This window comes from Perognathus longimembris, chromosome 20, assembly GCF_023159225.1.
Source record: "Perognathus longimembris pacificus isolate PPM17 chromosome 20, ASM2315922v1, whole genome shotgun sequence".
Classification (NCBI taxonomy): Eukaryota; Metazoa; Chordata; class Mammalia; order Rodentia; family Heteromyidae; genus Perognathus; species Perognathus longimembris.
Genome location: NC_063180.1, coordinates 24,853,045 through 24,870,409, shown reverse-complemented (window position 1 = coordinate 24,870,409; position 17,365 = coordinate 24,853,045). Strand labels below are relative to the sequence as shown.

At 43.7% G+C, this 17,365-nt stretch overlaps 1 protein-coding gene across 1 annotated transcript in view; it reads right to left on the bottom strand.

Moving 5' to 3' along the window:
* The window catches only part of LOC125368127 (zinc finger protein 420-like), a 77,430-nt gene that overhangs the window by 8,329 nt on the left and 51,736 nt on the right, over positions 1-17,365 (bottom strand). Inside the window, exons 11-12 of the mRNA XM_048368982.1 lie at positions 6,230-6,350; positions 3,977-4,263 (exon numbers count right to left, since the gene is read on the bottom strand). Coding sequence (XP_048224939.1) covers positions 3,977-4,263; positions 6,230-6,350 — 408 coding nt within the window. The remainder of the gene's footprint in view (positions 1-3,976; positions 4,264-6,229; positions 6,351-17,365) is intronic.

The following is a 17,365-nucleotide window of genomic DNA, read 5'->3' as shown; positions in this document are numbered from 1 at the left end:
CCCCTGTTGTTTGAGGCTGAAGAGATGCCTGACGGTGTCTGCATGAGTGAGGATTCTCCCTGGAGTGATTGCTTTTCTCAGTGGATGTTCTCGTAAACAGTGAGACTGGAGACATTCCTGAAGTTTCCATAACATGCATTCCGTGAGGACCATCTCTGCAGAATCCCCAAATGAAACATTAAGAAAAGAGAAGCCTTATGGCTCACACCTGTCATCCTAGCTACTCAGGAGTCTGAGTGCTGAGAATCATGGTTCAATGTCGGCCTGGGCAGGAAAGTCTGTGAGAAACTTAGCCTCCGGTAACATACCTCAAATCTAGAAATGGAGCTGTGTGGTTCAAGTACTAGAGCTCTAGCCTTGAGTACAAGAGGCTCAGGGACAGCACCCAGGCCCCTACTTTAAGTTGATGGTCTGGCAAAATAAAAAACCAATCACCACCAATATTTTCAGTGTTTTCTTGGAATGAGGTTTTGTTCATTTTAACTTACATTTCCCTGACATTTCCATTCCTCTCCCTTTCTAAGCTCTCATCTTGTTAAAGACAGGTAATTAGGACTGGTTTACAGACATTAAGGACTGGGCATTGCCAAAATTGAGTGACATGTCTGCTGAGAGCAGGAGAGAAGATGGCCACTAAGTATGTTCCAACCAATCCACGTCACTCTGTCCCATCCACCCTATGCTGACACCCCATCCTCTCCACGCTTCCCCACCCGGTCCGCCCCATGACACTCCCCACAGCATCAATCATGAAGGCTGGCCTTCTAAACTCATCCTCTCCCAGCTTGCAATAGTCCACAGACTATTGGTGTTGGCCCCATAGGCCTCTGGGAAATAGAGTCCAATGAGAAATTCATCCAACCAGAGGCTTTCCCTGAGACTTTCCTCGCATGCAATGCTTCACAGATCTAATAGCTTCTGACCCATTGCCTCTGAGAAATGCACTGTAGCATATGGAATGCAGGGAACTGGAATAGCTCCTTCAGTCTTTCCCAAAATGCAACTCTACAGTGGCTAAGTGGGGTCTCAGTGGTCAACAGGAGCCTGTTTTCCCCTGTAAGCGGTCTTGGAGGGCTTGGAATATGGTCTAGTGGCAAGAGTGCTCACCTACTATGCATGAAGCCCTGGGTTCGATTCCCAAGCTACACATTTATAGAAAGCAGGCACAGGTTGCGCTGAGGCTTAAGTGGTAGCTTGCTAGTCTTGAGCAAAATGAAGCCAGGGACAGTGCTTGGGCCCTGAGTCCAAGGCCCAGAACTGGCAAAAAAAAAAAAAAAAGAGCTCTTGGATTCAAATGCTAGGAGCATTGTGGGCCACAAAGATTTAACAGTATTTGGTTTGTGCTTGTGCTGGAGCTGGAACTCAAGGAGTAGACGGTGCTCCTTCTGTCCCTACCTCAACACTCCCTTCAAGGTACATGGTCATATGATCACATTGGTACATGGAGTATTAGTACTCCCATGACTACATATGCACATGAAATATTAGTTGGCGTATAAACACTTAGCCATATCAGTGGTTCCATGGAGTATTAGTGGTCCTTGAACTCCTATGCACATGGAATAGAGGCCCTGAATTTGCCCACCATTCAGCAAGAGGCATCGACTTCATCCAACCAGCGTGGTGCACAGGAACCTTTGAGGATGAGAGTGTGGATCTTCTCCAGTGAGGTGGGTGCTTCCTCGTCAGCAGAGCTGCTGCACTGAGCCCATGTTGGCCACTGGCCTCAAATCCTCCTGAATTCAGCAAGATGTCTGTGTTCAGTGGGCCTGTGACTTGTGTGTGACCAGAGGCCCTGCTGCTGCCCGTCTCCCTTCTCCCTGGAGCTGGGTCAGCATGGAGGCTTTCCTGGTGCAGATGGAGACTTCAGATCCAGAGCAGCACTGCTGGGCCTCACCTGACCCCAGAGCCTAGGCCTACAGGCCAGGGGCACCTGCACTGTGTCTCTGCAGTGGTGTTGGGTTTGTTTGTCCATGGAGACTCTCATTGTGATGGGGAGAATTTCTGCCTATCTCAATCACACTTCTTCCAGCAAAGAACCAGGATAATGGAGGCCTTATTATGGGGGGCACTCATTTTCGAGGGGGCGGTCTCATACCAGGGGTAAGGCCCTGGCTGACTCTTGGTTCCCTAACATTGTCAACAAAGAGATAAATGAGAGTTGAGTGCTAGGTTAACCATTCATTTATTGACATTCAGACTTCAAATGGTAAAATCCACTCCCTAGTAAAGGGAACTAAGTAATAAAATGAATCACTATAAATTAAACATCTGTACACCTGGTATATACAGATTAAAACACAATTATACATTCACGAAAATCCTTGCAATTAAGTGTGATTAAAAATCCTTCTTACCCATGCACTTAGAACTCAGTGACCCCAGATTTACATTAGGAACTGCAGGTTTGTAATATACTTACACTCTTTCAAAGAGAAATTCTTCACTGTTTACTGATGCTTGAAATTATGTATTTATCATCCCCAAACAAATCTTATTGGACATTGTAAAATTTCCTACTTGAAATATGTATCCATTCTTCCAGGGTCAGGCTAGTTTGTCTCCTTAAACATTGACCATTTCCTTTCCTTCTTCATCTTGTAGCCTGGGCAATATCCTTGAACTTCTTTTGCTTCAAGATGGAGTTCTACCACTTGAGCCATTGCTGTATTTCTGGTCACTTTTATTCATGATTAATTGGAGATAAGAGTCTCATGGACCTTCCTGCCCTGCCTGTCTTCACACCGTGGTCTTCAGATCTCAGCTTCCTGAGCAGCTGGGAGTCCAAGTGTGAGCCACCAGGGCCTGGCCAAGTCCATTCTTTGTGTAGGGTTACTTTTGAACATAAGGCTCAAACTTGCTGGGCAAACATTCCACCACTGTAGACATGCCCCCTCCAAATCTGAGCCTCCCCTTCTTTCCTTCATTTCCTGGAGTGCAAACCCAGAATCTCATGTTTGCTAATCCATAGTGCCATCCATACTTGAGCTATGTGTACGGATTCTTGTGTTTTAGCCAACTGGAGCAGTGGTTTACTGATGTCATCCATCCCCTTCCTTTCTGTCTTCTCTCCTTCCTAGTTTCTGTGCTCATTGTAATGCCCAGGCTTAGTTGGATACTTTTCTGAATTCTCTCTTTTCTGTTTTCTCTGTTTTCTTCCAGTGTGGCTTCCTTTGTGTTTCTTTTGGCTTGAGTAGTGTGGAAAGGCCATTCCTTATTCCTTGAACTTTTAGGGTTTCGTTGGCACGTGGATTTTCTCATGAGTCCTCAGGTGTGAACTCTGTATAAATGATTTGCTACATGAATGGCATTTGTAGGGTCTTTCCCCAGTGTGGCTTCTCTGGTGAGCTCTGAGGCTGGATTCATATTTGAAGGATTTGTGGCACTGCTCACAGGTGTAGTACTTCTCTTCAGTGTGTTTCCTCCCATGACGTTTTAACTTGGAGTTAGTCTGGAATGTCTTACCACAGTGTTTGCATTCATAAGGTTTCTCCCCAGTGTGGATTCTCTGGTGATCTCTGAGGTTTGAGCTGTATTTGAAAGATTTGTGGCACTGTTCACATGTGTAGGGCTTCTCTCCTGTGTGTGTCCTGCCATGTTCTTTCAATTTGGATATAGAACAGAAGGTCTTACCACAGTGTTTGCACTCATAAGGTTTCTCTCCAGTGTGAATTTGCTGGTGTCTGATCAGATTCCCACGCCACGTGAACAATTTGTCACATGCACTGCATCTGTGATATTTTTCTTGTGTGTGGATCAGTTGGTGCCTTTTTAGATGTGAACATATTTGAAAAGCTTTGCCACATACAAGACATGGGAATGGCCTCTCCCCAGTGTGTGTTCTCTCGTGTACCTTCAGACTGGAGACATGTCTAAATGACTTGTCACAATCTTTGCACTGGTAGCATTTCTCTTCTGCATGAATTCTGTGGTGTTTCTGAAAATCTGAATTCCATGCAAAGGATTTGCCACATACCTTGCACTTGTAGGGTCTCTCTCCTGTGTGAATTCTGAAATGTTTTCTGCAATTGGACAGCTGGTTAAAGCACTGACCACACTGCTGACACTTGAAAGGTTTCTCCCCTGTGTGGATTCGTTGATGCTTCTCCAAGTCCGAGGAGTAGCGAAAAGTTTTCTGGCATTCTTTACATTCATAGGGTTGCTTTTCACAGTGGATTGTCTGGTGCAGAGCTAGGGAAGATAATTTCCTGAAGGTTCTCCCACATGCATTACGTGGGGACATCATGTCTGCAGACTGCTCATCTGAGAAAGCAAGAAAAAGACCCTGTTAACTCATGCCTATCATCCTAGCTTTCAGGAGGCTGAGCTTTGAGGATTGTGGTTGAAAATTGGCCTCAGGACAAAGTCTGTGAGATTCTTTGTGTCCAATAACCCAACTAAAAACCAGAAAGGGAGCTCGGGCTCTAAAGTTAGCACAGTGGACTTGAACAAAAGAGGCTGAAGGACATCACTCAGGCCCTGAGTTCAATTCCCAGGCCTGCCCAAAGAAAAAAACTCACTACTAACATTTCCAGTTTAGTAGAAAGTTGCAATCCCATTCTCTGTGTCCTGTCTTCCTTATCCATTCCATGTGAATTTTGCAGTTGTTGTTTAGTTCATTTCCACTTACCTATAGTTTTTCCTGATGGTTCCTTTTTTCTCCATGTCCAGCGCTCTTTTCCTTGCTCCAGACAGGTGATGAGGTCTGGTTTAGAGACATTAAGCCCTGGGTATTGAAAAAGTAAGAAGGCATGTGTGCTGGAGAACACGAGAGGAAATGGCTACCTACTATGTGCCTGGTGTGTAGTTTCAGATGGGGCATTTGTTGTGCCCAGGAACCATTTGCCTGTGGACCCCTGTTGTCAGCATTCACCTGCCAGAGAGTCAAATGTGCAGGGTGACCTGGAGCTGCAGAGCTGTGGGGCGCAGTGTCCCATGTCACTGAATGGCTGGCATTTCCACTCAGCTCTGGTGGGCACGCAAGCTGGGTGCCAGTGACTCATGCCTCTAAGCTTGCCTTCTCAGTGGATTGAGAACTGAAGGATCAGAGGTGAAAGCCATTGGGGGAGAAAAGTGTATAAATTGACTTCTGTAATTAAGTAAAAAAAAACACAACTCTAAAATGAATTTCTGATAAAGCACAAACATATGTACACAAGTATATATATCCATATACATGTACACAGACATGTATACATACACACACTCCAAAATAAAATGACACATTCATTTCCCTCAAAAGTGGAAGGAGGGACTGGAGATTTGGCCTAGTGGTAAAGTGATTGCCTCACATACATGAAGCACTGGGTTGGTTTCCTCAGCACCACTTATATAGGAAAAGCCGGAAGTGGCGCTGTGGCTCAAGAGCAAGAGTGCTAATCTTGAGCCAAATGAAGCCAGGGCATGTGCTTGAGCTCTGACTGCAAGCCCCAGGACTGGCACAAAAAAACTAACCCTCCCCCCAAAACAATACAAAACCAACAAAAACCCAAAGTGCCATGCACTGGATTTGAAGTTATGAAAATGTGCTTTTCTTTTCTTTCTTGTTTTTGATTGGTTGTGTGGTTGATTGCAGTGCCTGGGTGCTGTCCAGAAATTCCTTCAGTCATGGCTGCCACTCTACCACTTTGTGACACAACTCCACTTCCAGGTTTTATGGAGTTATTGGCAAATAATAGATGCAGAAACATTTCTACATTGCAGACTTTAAGGTACAGTCTTAAGATCCCAGCCTCCTCATTAGCTAAGATTACAAGTATGAGCCATCCGTGTCTGGTTAAAATGTATGTGTGTGTGTGTGTGTGTGTGTGTGTGTGTGTGTGTGTGCACCCTTTCCCTGGCTTCAGAAAATGAGGTTATCTGAGATGCACTTGGATAAAGCTGGCACCACTTTGCTTCTGTTTTTTTTTTTTTTTTTTATTACGTATGGAAGGTCCTGGGGCTTGAACTCAGGGCCTGGTAAGTGTCCCTGTGCTTTTGTGCTCAAGGCTGGCACTGTATCACTTGAGCCCCAGCTCCACAGAAGGCTTTTAGTGGCTCAATACAGATAAGAGTCTTATAGACTGTCCTTCTCAGACTGGCTTTTAAGGTCCATCCTCAGATCTCAGTCTCCCGAGTAGCTGGGCTTATAGACACAAGCCACCATTACCCAAGAAAGCTGCCCCTGACATGAAATACTCTGCAAAGGAATTCTGTAAATGAACTAGAAATTGGGACACAAAATCCTCACCCACGGAGAGCAGGTTCCTGTAGTTGTCCAGCATGACCTCCCTGTACAGAGCCCGCTGAGCTGGGGTCAGACACTGCCACTCGTCCTGTCTGAACTCCACAGCCACGTCCTCAAATGTCAACTGTCCCCAAGAAGGAAAAGACAAAAGATGACAATGTGAGCATTTGCCTGTGGGCCATTTCTGATTCCTGGTCAAGAAATTGAGCAAAGTAAGGTCACCCTTCTACTACAGATTATCAAAGTGAGTGATTTTAAATACACACTTTCAAGCTTAGTGGAATTTCCTGCAGTATAACCTAGTCATGTGAAAATACGGCATCATATTCTCAAAATCATTGTGCACAATATACTAAACATATAATAACATTCATAAATAAGTAGAAATTTTATATATGACAAAATTAACATGCCACCATAAGTATGTGTTTTTTAATTGCTAAGTTTATGTCATACAGGATGAGCAATATATTGTTCTGACATGGAATCTTCTATTCAGATATGTGTTTGTATACATATATATCATATATAGATATATTTATACATGCACATGTATATATAATATACCTCACCTTTCCAATGCACATCAATGAACTAAATATTGTCCTACTTTAGATTTTGGTTCTTCTTAAGATCTTTAATTTGGATATACATGGTACATTTTAAAAGGTCTCTAGTAGCTAGGCACTTCCCCTGTTATCCTTACCCCTGTTATCCTACCTAGCTTCTTTGAACTTTCAAATCGATGCATGGGCTTCAAAGAAGTCCGGGCACTAAAGTGCATTAGAGTCTATTCCAATAAATAACAAGTCAACCAGAAGTAGAAGTATCCTTAAATTGGTACAGCGCTAACCTTGAGTGAAAGAACACGGGGACAGTGTCCAGGCCCTAAGTTCAAGGTCCTAAGATTGATTAAAAGAAAAAAAAAAACGTCTCCAATAATGTCAGTGTTCCAGGTGAAAAGCATATATCTTTTTCCTGAGCAAAAAGTAAAGTTTGGTCAGCTTCTCCAGTGGTACATGTTGTAAACTGTATAGCATCTTGTACAATCTTGGGTGGTCCTGCACAATGTTTTCTGCAGAATATTTTATTCACCAACCACACATAACATTTCTGTCAGCAGCTCCTAAAACTTTCTCGTAAATAAGGTCTTATTCTCGTACATAAAGTAAAGGTAAGTACATATAAGATACTGAAATATTCTCTGTAGTCTATAAAATCAGAATGGATTAATACTCGAGTTTAAAGAAAGCACACAAAATATTCAAACACAGTGAGAGTGAACAACACATTGTTGAATGATGAGTCAGTCATTAAAGAAAGCAGGAATATTCAACAAGCTCATAACTGTTAGCTACTCAGAAGGTTTTAGGATCCTGGTTAAAACCCAGCCTGAGCAGGAAAGTCCATGCGTCGTTGAATAAAATAGAAAATTCTTTGCATAGAAACTTAATAAAACTTAAATTATATTAAACTAAATTGTAGAGAAAAGAACAATGATAAAATGAAAATGAATGCTATTATTTCAGGTGTATGATATGCTCTATGGTACCTTTTAGGATTTACAAACTATGTAGAGAAGTACTAACTCTGTGGCTTTGTTTTGTTTTCTGAAAATCTAAAGATGCAACCATGTAGAGAATGAAGTGAAAACTTACAGAACTGAGACCCACTTTCAGATCTGTACCTGGGCAATACATCTTAATCAAGCACAGGTGAGAGCCCTCCTCCCCCACAATAGAGGAAGAGGAGGGAACCTGTGCTTCAGTATTGGTGGTTAACGCACATACTCCAGAAGCTGTCTGCCTGCTCGTTATTGGTGGCAAAGAGAAAAATAACCATAACTATCTATGATGATTGCATTTGGACAAGCCTCATTATCCCAGTGAATGAAGTAATTGGCAGCCAACATTGTCATTTTCCTGACAGTAGAGACAGAAGAAATAGAAAGGACTCAGTCAACTGAATCCACTCGTTAATAAGCAATTTTAGGCAGGAATCAAGCCAAACCTGACTGCTATATTGTATAAATTCCTGTCTCAGCTTTCACATTCAGCCTCTGAAAATCACATATATTCTAATACTCTTTCATTTCTCAGCTTTTTTAAGCACCAGTTGCCATTTTCTTTCTTAAGGCTGTTTTTCTATTTGTTTGTTTCCTTTTTTTTTTTTTTTTTTGCTTTTTGCTTTTTTGTTTTTGTGAATGCCAATTCTGGGGCTTGAACTCAGGGCCTAGGTATTAGCATTGAGGGCTTTTTTTCACTGAGGTTAGACCTTAACCACTTTAGCCACAGCCTTACCTTTTGCTCTTTGGTAGTTAATTAGAGAGAGTAGTCTAACTTGCCCACACTCGGCACCAAGGCTTGTAATCCTAGCTACTCAGGAGGCTGAGATCTATGGATCAAGGTTCAAAGGCAACCTGACAGAAAAAGTCCTGCTGAGACTCTCATCTTCAATTAAGCACTCGAAAACCACCTTTGCAGATGTGGCTCAAAGTTTCTAAGGACTGAGCTTGTGAAAAAATAGTAAAGAGACAGCCCCAGGCTCTGAATTCTAGCTCACGAGTGCGAAACAAAATATTTCACAGATTTTCCTGCCTGTTCTGGCTTTGAACCATAATCCTCAGATCTCAGCTTTCTGAGGAGCAAGGAATACAAGTCTGAGTTATGACACATTGTTCTCCAAGGTCACTAATCTAAATTCTCATGCAGGATGAAAGTACCACCACACATTTCCATCTTCACTGATGTCAGAGGACCTAGTTCCACTCCAAATAGTACCTGGCAATGCTGGTTCCATATTCAGAGCTCACTGCTTGCTGAAAAAATGTGCAGTCCTGTGAGTAAGCAATTCCAGGATAGACTCTATCCAAATAGATGTGAGGGGAGGAGGACAGAATGGGGAGGACTTTCTCCTCAGCAGGGAGAAGATTCTCTAAGGAATCAGTAGATGAGGACAGAAGAAAAAGTCCATGGGAAATGCTCATTAGTCAAGGAGAGAACTACAGAAGTCAACATTTTATAGTCCTTCTATTTTAATTTTTTTTGTCTAGGAGTATAACTGGAACTCCTATCTGATGCTTTCACTTCTAGGCCTGAGCTCTACCATCTGATCCAGGCCTCCATCCCCAACCAGGTTTAAGTCTGTGACATTCCAAGAGGGAGCAGGATCTGACCTCGAACTGAGCTGGAGTTTCCTGGGAAGCAGCCATCACTTCTTCCTCTTCCTCTCACCTCATGTTTCTTCTCAGGTCAGAGATGAGCTCACTAGCCACTCCTTGCTCTGTAGGTTCTGCCTTTAAGACACTGGGAAAACCACCTCACCTGCCCTTCCACACCCACATGCAGGTGAGCCTGGGAGCCGCTGGGGGCCCAGGTCCTGCTCTGTCCCCATATGCATTGGCAATGAGGAGCTTGGAAGTGAAGACTGAGAAGAGACTAAAATGGAGACTGAGGTGAGATCAGGAAGCCGCACACCCATATCTAGAGGCTTGGCCCCGACCTCAGGCAGTCAGGACTAGGGCACTGATGCTTCGCCAGGCAGGGGATGGGGTATTAGTGTCATCTATTTCCACTGGAGAGAATCAGTAAGCAACCCAGGCACATGAGGAGCCTGGAGAAACCATGGTGTCCCAGCAGCTAGGAGGGCAGCATGGGAATCCTGGGGCGAGGACATTTTCTGCAGCCAGGGTTGAGCTACCCAGGAACGTTTCATGGTTGCAGATTGCTCTCCATTCTCAGGGTGTTCTGGTTGTGACTCTTTCCTGCTGTCAGTCATAAATGTTAGCATTTCTCTAGCCTCAGGTTCTCAGTGCCTCTCACCAGCCCCCAGATCCACCCATACCTAATGAGCCACTCCTACTCACTACCTAACTACTTCCCCTTTATCCCAGGGAGAGAAGCTGTCACCTGGATAAGGTGCAGAAGCCATGTAGCTCCCTCTCCTGTGGCAATATGGCCCCATTAATAAACCTCCTTATGAACCTTCTTCTCCTGTCTGTGATGATCACTGCATGGTCCTCTGGTATGGCCGGGACCTATCCTTTCAATTAAGTCTTCTGGGAGTGCCAAGTCAGAATGTGTGGAAGTTTGAAAGTCTGGAATCAAAATGCTATTAGGCCTGCTTTGCCTGCTAACAGCTGGATTTGTTGGGCGTGGCCATCCCTTCTCCCTGGCCACACACCCCAGGAGGAAGTGAGGAGAGCTCTGCCCCTCTCTGCACAACCAGGGGACCTGGATTTCAGTGCTGGAAATGGAAGAATTGTAACTTGCTGTGCATGGGACCGTGAAGATGGTGATAGTTTCCTGATATGGAGAGAAAGAATACAAAAAACAAGTGTCTTTATATTAATGTTTAGTAATATATATTTAATCTTATTATGAAGCTGTTTTCCCGAGAGATGGCCATTTTAGAAACCAAGTAATGAGTACATTTCTCTTTGGACAGTGTCACTTTTTCTTTTACTTTCAGTAAGCTTGTTGAAAGAACTGCTGTTTGTATGTGTCAGAATTAGGCCGAGCACAAGGTCTTCTGCTCCTGCTCATCTTCTTTGCTCATCAGCCACAGCTCCACTTCTAGCTTATTTGCTAGTCAACTGCAGATAAATTTTTCAGAGAATGCTCTCAGTCCAGGGTGACAATGTACTGTAGACATCAAATCTCAGCTTTCTTAGGAGCCAGGAATATAACAGTGACCCTCTAGTGTGCAGTGATTTTACTAAACTAGTAATATGGGTTTATAGAGCGGATGATTGCCAATTCGAAGTGTTTCTTGTGATTATTTTTTGATGGTGCAGATTTTAAATTTTCTATGATGATATTTCAAATTCAAGTAAGAAGTGTCTGAGGTGAGACATAGGTTCCTGTACTTGGTTGTTTTAACGAACGATATGCAGGGATGAAACCATCACAACCATACCCTTATGGGCTCCATTATATCTGTGTGTGTGTGTGTGTGTGTGTGAATGTGTGTGTGTGTATGTGTGTATGTATGTATGTGTTTGCTGCCTCTTTGTTATTGCCCATGAAATCATATGAAAAGTTCAAATGTTAGTGGGTTTTTTTTTTTGCCAGACCTGGGCCTTGAACTCAAGGCCTGAGCACTGTCCCTGGCTTCCTTTTTGCTCAAGGCTAGCACTTTGCCACTTGAGCCACAGGGCCACTTCTGGCCATTTCCTATATATGTGATGCTGAGGAATCGAACCTAGGGCTTCATGTATAGGAGGAGGCAAGCCCTCTTGCCATTAGGCCATATTCACAGCCCCTGACAAGTTGAAATATTAGATTTAGACATAATCCATTTTTCACCGTCTCATATTCCACCATAGAATACACTTCAGTAAATGCTGGTTGTACCACTTTGAAAGATAAACTAGTTAAACTCTTCTAACATGTGTTAACTAATTCCATCTTGATTCTTTTCTTTTAACGTTCTGTGTTAGATAGTTCCCTATGGAGTCATGGAAATTTTTCTTGAAACCCTGTCAACTTGAGGAGAGAGTCGTTATAAATAAAATAGCAGCTGATGTCAGTAGCAGACACTTGTCATCCTAGTTACTGAGGAGGCCAGATATGAGGATCTCTAAGGCCTAGACAAAATATCAATACAATCTAAGTAATTTAGGTAGCCATCCTTGAGCAAAAGAAATTCTAGTATAGTCCACAGGACCCGAGATGAAGAAGTGAAGGAAATGGTCAATGTTTAAGTAAAGAAAAAAACTAGCCTGAACACGGACAAACGGATGCTATCTATTTTAAGTAATAATAGTTAGAATATTCAAAAATATTTGTTGTGGGATAATAAATGTTTTCAGTCACCCATAAAGTGTGAAAACAATTCTATTTCTAGAACTAAATGTATCTCAAATCTGCAGTTGCTCAGGTAAATCTCGGGGCACTGAGTTTAAGGTCAAGGGATAAAAAGGCTTAATTAGCCAGTTTCATCAGGTGTCATTTGTGAATATATAATCTGTGATTTAATGAGGTATCACATTACAGATATACAGATAATTAACTTGTTGTAATTCATTATATTACTTAATTCCCTTTACTAGGGAGTGGCTTTTAAAGTTGGATGTCTGAATGTCAATAAATGCACTGTGAACCTAGCAGGGATCTCTAGTTTTTCTCTATTCTCACATTGCTAGGGAACAAAGAGGCAGCCAGGGTCTGCCATGATAAGACGTCTCCCCAAGATTCTGGGGTCCCCTATAATGAAGCCTTTATATCTCTTGGTCCAGGACTGAAAGCTGTGTGACTGAGAAGATCTACCCTCATCCTCAAAGGGCATCTTGTCTTCCCCTACACTGGCTGTAGCAGGGGTTCCTGTGCACTGACATGCCTCAGTGTTCATTGGCCCACTGATATTGCATGTTCACACGGGACCATGGGACCAGCTAACTCGAGTGGATGGTCAGGCTGAGACAGAAGAAGCAGCACAGAGTCCCTGAGTTCAAGCCCCAAGACCAGCACACACAAAAAATTGTTAACTCTTTCTGCGCAGCCAAGCTCTCAGCATTTGAATGCCAGGGAAAGAAATCTTCAGAGGGGACCAGAGGCTCCTGGGGACCATGGAGTCCCATAAGCCACTGTTGCGCTGCATGCTGGGAAATCTGAGAGAAGTTCCTGGTTCCAGGAATCTCTGCTCATTGGACTCTATTTCCCAGAGGCCTCTGAGGTGAACCCTTTCATTCTGCGAGCCCTGCATGCTGGGAGAGGATGAGTTCCATAAGTCAGCTGCCATGGCTGGTGGTGTGGGCTGTGGGTAAGAGGTGGGTGAGGGCAGTGGTGTGGGCAGGTCTGGGCTGGCAGCCTGGGGTACAAAGGGCAGGGCGAGTGGATGGTTGGGCGCCAGGTCCCCGGGGTTCCTGGTTCTTCTTGCAGGATCAGCATGGGAAGCATTGAGGTGGGCGCAGGGACCCTACCTGGGAAACCCAGGCAACACTGTGAAGGGCAGAGACAGAGTCCTGAGAGGAGAACTGGGAGGACAGCAGGGGAGGTCATTTAAGGGAGGAAGTGTGAGCAGGGGAGGGCAGCCACACTTTTCAGAGCTAGAGTTGAACAAACAGGGTGAAGGTGGAAATCACTCCATGGGTGGGGCCCCACCATCAGCCAGCACAGGTAGCCCTGACTCACACTCCAGGGGCTGTTATAGTTATCTTATAACATGTGTGAAATTAGGAACTTCACAGTGTCCAAGAAACTGACTTTCTCATTGAAAAGCCACCTCTGCCTTCTTTTTTTTTTTTTTGCCACTGAGGGGACTTGAACTCAGGGCCTGTGCAGTGCCCGTGTGCTTCTTTTGCTTATGGATAGCACTCTACCACTTTTAGCATAGATGGAAATAAAGAATAACGCTGGTTTTGCATCATTGTACTTTGACCATGTGCTGCATATTTGAAGCTTTTGTACTTTTTCTTAGACCCATTTGCTGCACCCAAACATAATCAGTTTGGGTTTAAAACCTGTTTTTTTTTTTTGTTTGTTTGTTTTGTTTTTTTTTTTTGCTTGGAGTCTGGTGATTGGAGTCAGGATTGTCTCCAGGCTGTTCACCGTGACACCACCTACAGTCTGCAAGGATCAATTTAATACAGGACTTAAAGTAAGTTAAAATAGTAGTCAAAAGCAAGTAATTTTGAAACCATGATGCCAGTTTTTTTTTTTACACATTTTTCCGACAGACAGACAGACAGACAGACAGTTGTGCACAAGTTGTGGGGCATGCTTAGAATTTTTTTTAAATTGGCCATGTAAGTTTTCTGGAATTCTAGTTGCAAAATGACATTACTTTGCCCAAATTTTAGAACCATGTGGTCAGTTAGAAAACAAAAACTTTTCCAGCAAACAAAAATTTTCACAGATTATCCAGAGAGGAAACGGAAAAGCCACATTTTGAGAAACCAGTTCAGCTCCAATGGGGAGGTGACGTGGGATGCTATGCCTAGAGCAGATCCAGGAGATGGGAGACAGGGCATGAACAGAACAGACACCCGACATGGCATAATGGCATCAGAGCTGGGCAGAGACACCTTGGAGCATTTGAATGGCAAGGTGGCAGACTAAGGAGTTGGTGGGGGAGGGGGACAGGGTTGCCAGGCACTACAGTCTCCACATCCCTGACCAGCCTAAAGGAATTTGGCACTCCCATTACCTGGGGGTGGGTGGGACTCCACCTCCAAAAGTTTCTGGAACATTGATGGAACCAAGTTGGCCCTTTCTAAATTCAATTCTATTGTCCACAACCTGGTCAGTGCTAGAGAAAACTTAGGATTTAGCCAACAACAAACAGAATTTAACTGAATCTCCAAGCGTAACAAAGATCAATAACAAGAACAGAAAGCCTTCTTTTGTGTCTTTCAAACATTGGTACCTTTGGAAGCTGGTACCAGCCCCTCCTTTATCACAGGCAGGCAGGTAGGAAGAATTTACAAAGAGAGAGAGAACAAGAGAGAGACAGAGAGTTCCATCTGCCTGAGCGTTCATAGAAGTTATATAAGTCCTATAAAATACTCGAGATCTGATGTCACAATAAGGGGCCTCATGGAGTTCCAAATTTGGGGTCAAATTTGATTGCATGAGGCTTAAGATTGGGCTCAAACTTGAGCAGCTTTCTTGAAGCATTTTAGACTGTCCCCCTCTTGATGAGTGAGCAGCAGAGCTGAACTAGAGGTAATCCACTGCATCCCAGTGGGGCTCTGTTCAGTTGACTTCAAAATGGAGTCGACTGTGAGGGAAGAAACAGCGATGGAGTCATCACCCACAAATGCTGATTCCCTTGACCTACCTAGCCTTGTGATTAATGGTCCCTGGGAATGCCAAGATTTTTTCTTTTTTTTCTTTTTGTAGCTCTGAACCCTGTGACCCAAGGGAAAAGCAGATTTGAGCCCCCGGTTAAATGATCACTCACCCTGGTTGGAAGTTCAAAGCTGTCCTTGTTGTGGTGGATGGAATTAGAGAACTAGGTCAGGAGTAGTTACCTTGGTGTTCTTCTGAATGGACTTAGGATAGCAGAATAGGTTCTGGGCACAGCTTGGACCCCCCAGAAATGGAGGGGTCCTATGGAGAACCTATCCTGGGATTCGGCACCAATGAAAAGATATGTCCCAGATATCCCAGGGAATCATGTGGAGATAATCACAGACAGGAGAAGAAGGTTTATTAGTGGGACCATAGCTCCCACGGGAGAGGGAGCTACATAGCTTCTGCACCTTATCCAGGTGGCAGCTTCTCTCTGTGGCTAAAGGGAAAGTAGGTAAGTCTTAATAATGAGTAGGAGTGGCTCATTAGGTATGGGTGAATGTGGGGGCTAATGGGAGGAGCTGAGGACCTGAGGCAGGGACAATGCTAACATTAACATTGTTAGCAGTTGGCTGTGGCTGAGAGGGACTGACTTCAACTCCCTATGTGTGGGAAAGTAAAACAGTTTTATTCAAGCTCAGTTATGTAAGCAAGGCCCTGGGTACATTTTAAGTAATGAGTCAAAGTATCCTCGTGCCATTGACTTATGGCTACCTAAATTACTTAGATTGTTTTGATATTTCATCTAGGCCTTACAGCTCCTCATATCTGGCCTCCTCAGTAACGAGGATGACAAGAGTCAGCCACGGACACCAGCTGCTATTTGATTTATGATGACTTACTCCTTAAAGTAGACAGAGTTTCAAGAATAATTTCTATGACTCCGTAGGGAACTATCTAACACAGAACATTAAAAGAAAAGAATCAAGATGGAATTAGTTTACACATATTAAAAGAGTTTAACCAGTTTATCTTGCAATGTGACATACCCAGCATTTACTGAAGTGTATTCTATGGTGGAATATGAGACGGTGAAAAAAGGATTATGTCAAAATCTAACATTTCAATTTTTTATATCATTTCATGGGCAATAACAAAGAGGCAGCAAACACACAAACACACACACACACACACACACACACACACACAGATATAATAATTGAGCCCAAACGGGTATGGTTGTGATGGTTTCATTCCTGCTTGTTGATGGTTAAAATAACCAAGTACATGAATACTTCAGAGACTTCTTACTTGAAGTTGAAATATTACCATAGAAAATTTAAAATCAGCACCTCCAATAAATAATCACAAGAAACACTCCGAATTGGCAATCATCTGCTGTATAAATTCATATTACTAGTTTAGTAAAATCACTGGACCCTAGAGGGTCACTGGTTTATTCCTGGAACTTAAGAAAGCTGAGATTTGATGTCTACAGTTCAGTGTGACCCTGGACTGAGAGCATTCTCTGAAAGAATTATCTGCAATTGACTAGCAAGTAAGCAAGAAGTGGAGTGTGGCTGATGAGCAAATATGAGCAGGAGCAGAAGGCCTTGTGCTCGGCCCAGTACTGACACCTGCAAACAGCAATTCTTTCAACAAGCTTACTGAAACTAAAAGAAAAAGTGACACTGTGCAAAGAGAAATGTACTCAAAACCAGATTTCTGAAATGGCCATCTCTCGGGACAACAGATTCATAATAAGATTATTATATATTACTACACATTGATATAAAGACACTTGTTCTTTGTATTCTTTCTCTCCATATCAGGAAACGATCACCATCTTCAGTGTCTCATACACAACAAGTTAAAAATCTTCCATTTCTGGCACTGAAATCCAGGTCTCCTGGTTATGCAGAGAGGAGCAGAGCTCTCCTCCTTTCCTCCTGGTGTGTGTGGCCAGGGAGAGGGGATGGCCACGCCCAACAAATCCAGCTGTTAGCAGGCAAAGCAGGCCTAATAGCATTTTGATTCCAGACTTTCAAACTCCCACACATTCTGCCTCAGCATGCCCAGAAGTCTTTATGACTGACAGCAGGAAAGAGTTACAACCAGAACACTCAGAGACTGGTGGCCAGTTAGCAACCATGAAACACCCTTGCCTAGCTCAACCCTTCCGGCCGAAAATGTCCTCACGGTCTGATTCCTTATCCCTGCCCCAGGCTTCCCATGCTGCCCTCCTGGCTGCTGGGACACCATGGTTTCTCCAGGCTCCTCATGTGCCTGGTCACTTACTGATTCTCTCCAGTGGAAATAGATGACAGTCATCCCCCCATCTGCTGCCTGGTGGAGCATCAGTGCTCTGGTCCTGACTGCCTGAGGTCAGGAACCAGGCGTCTAG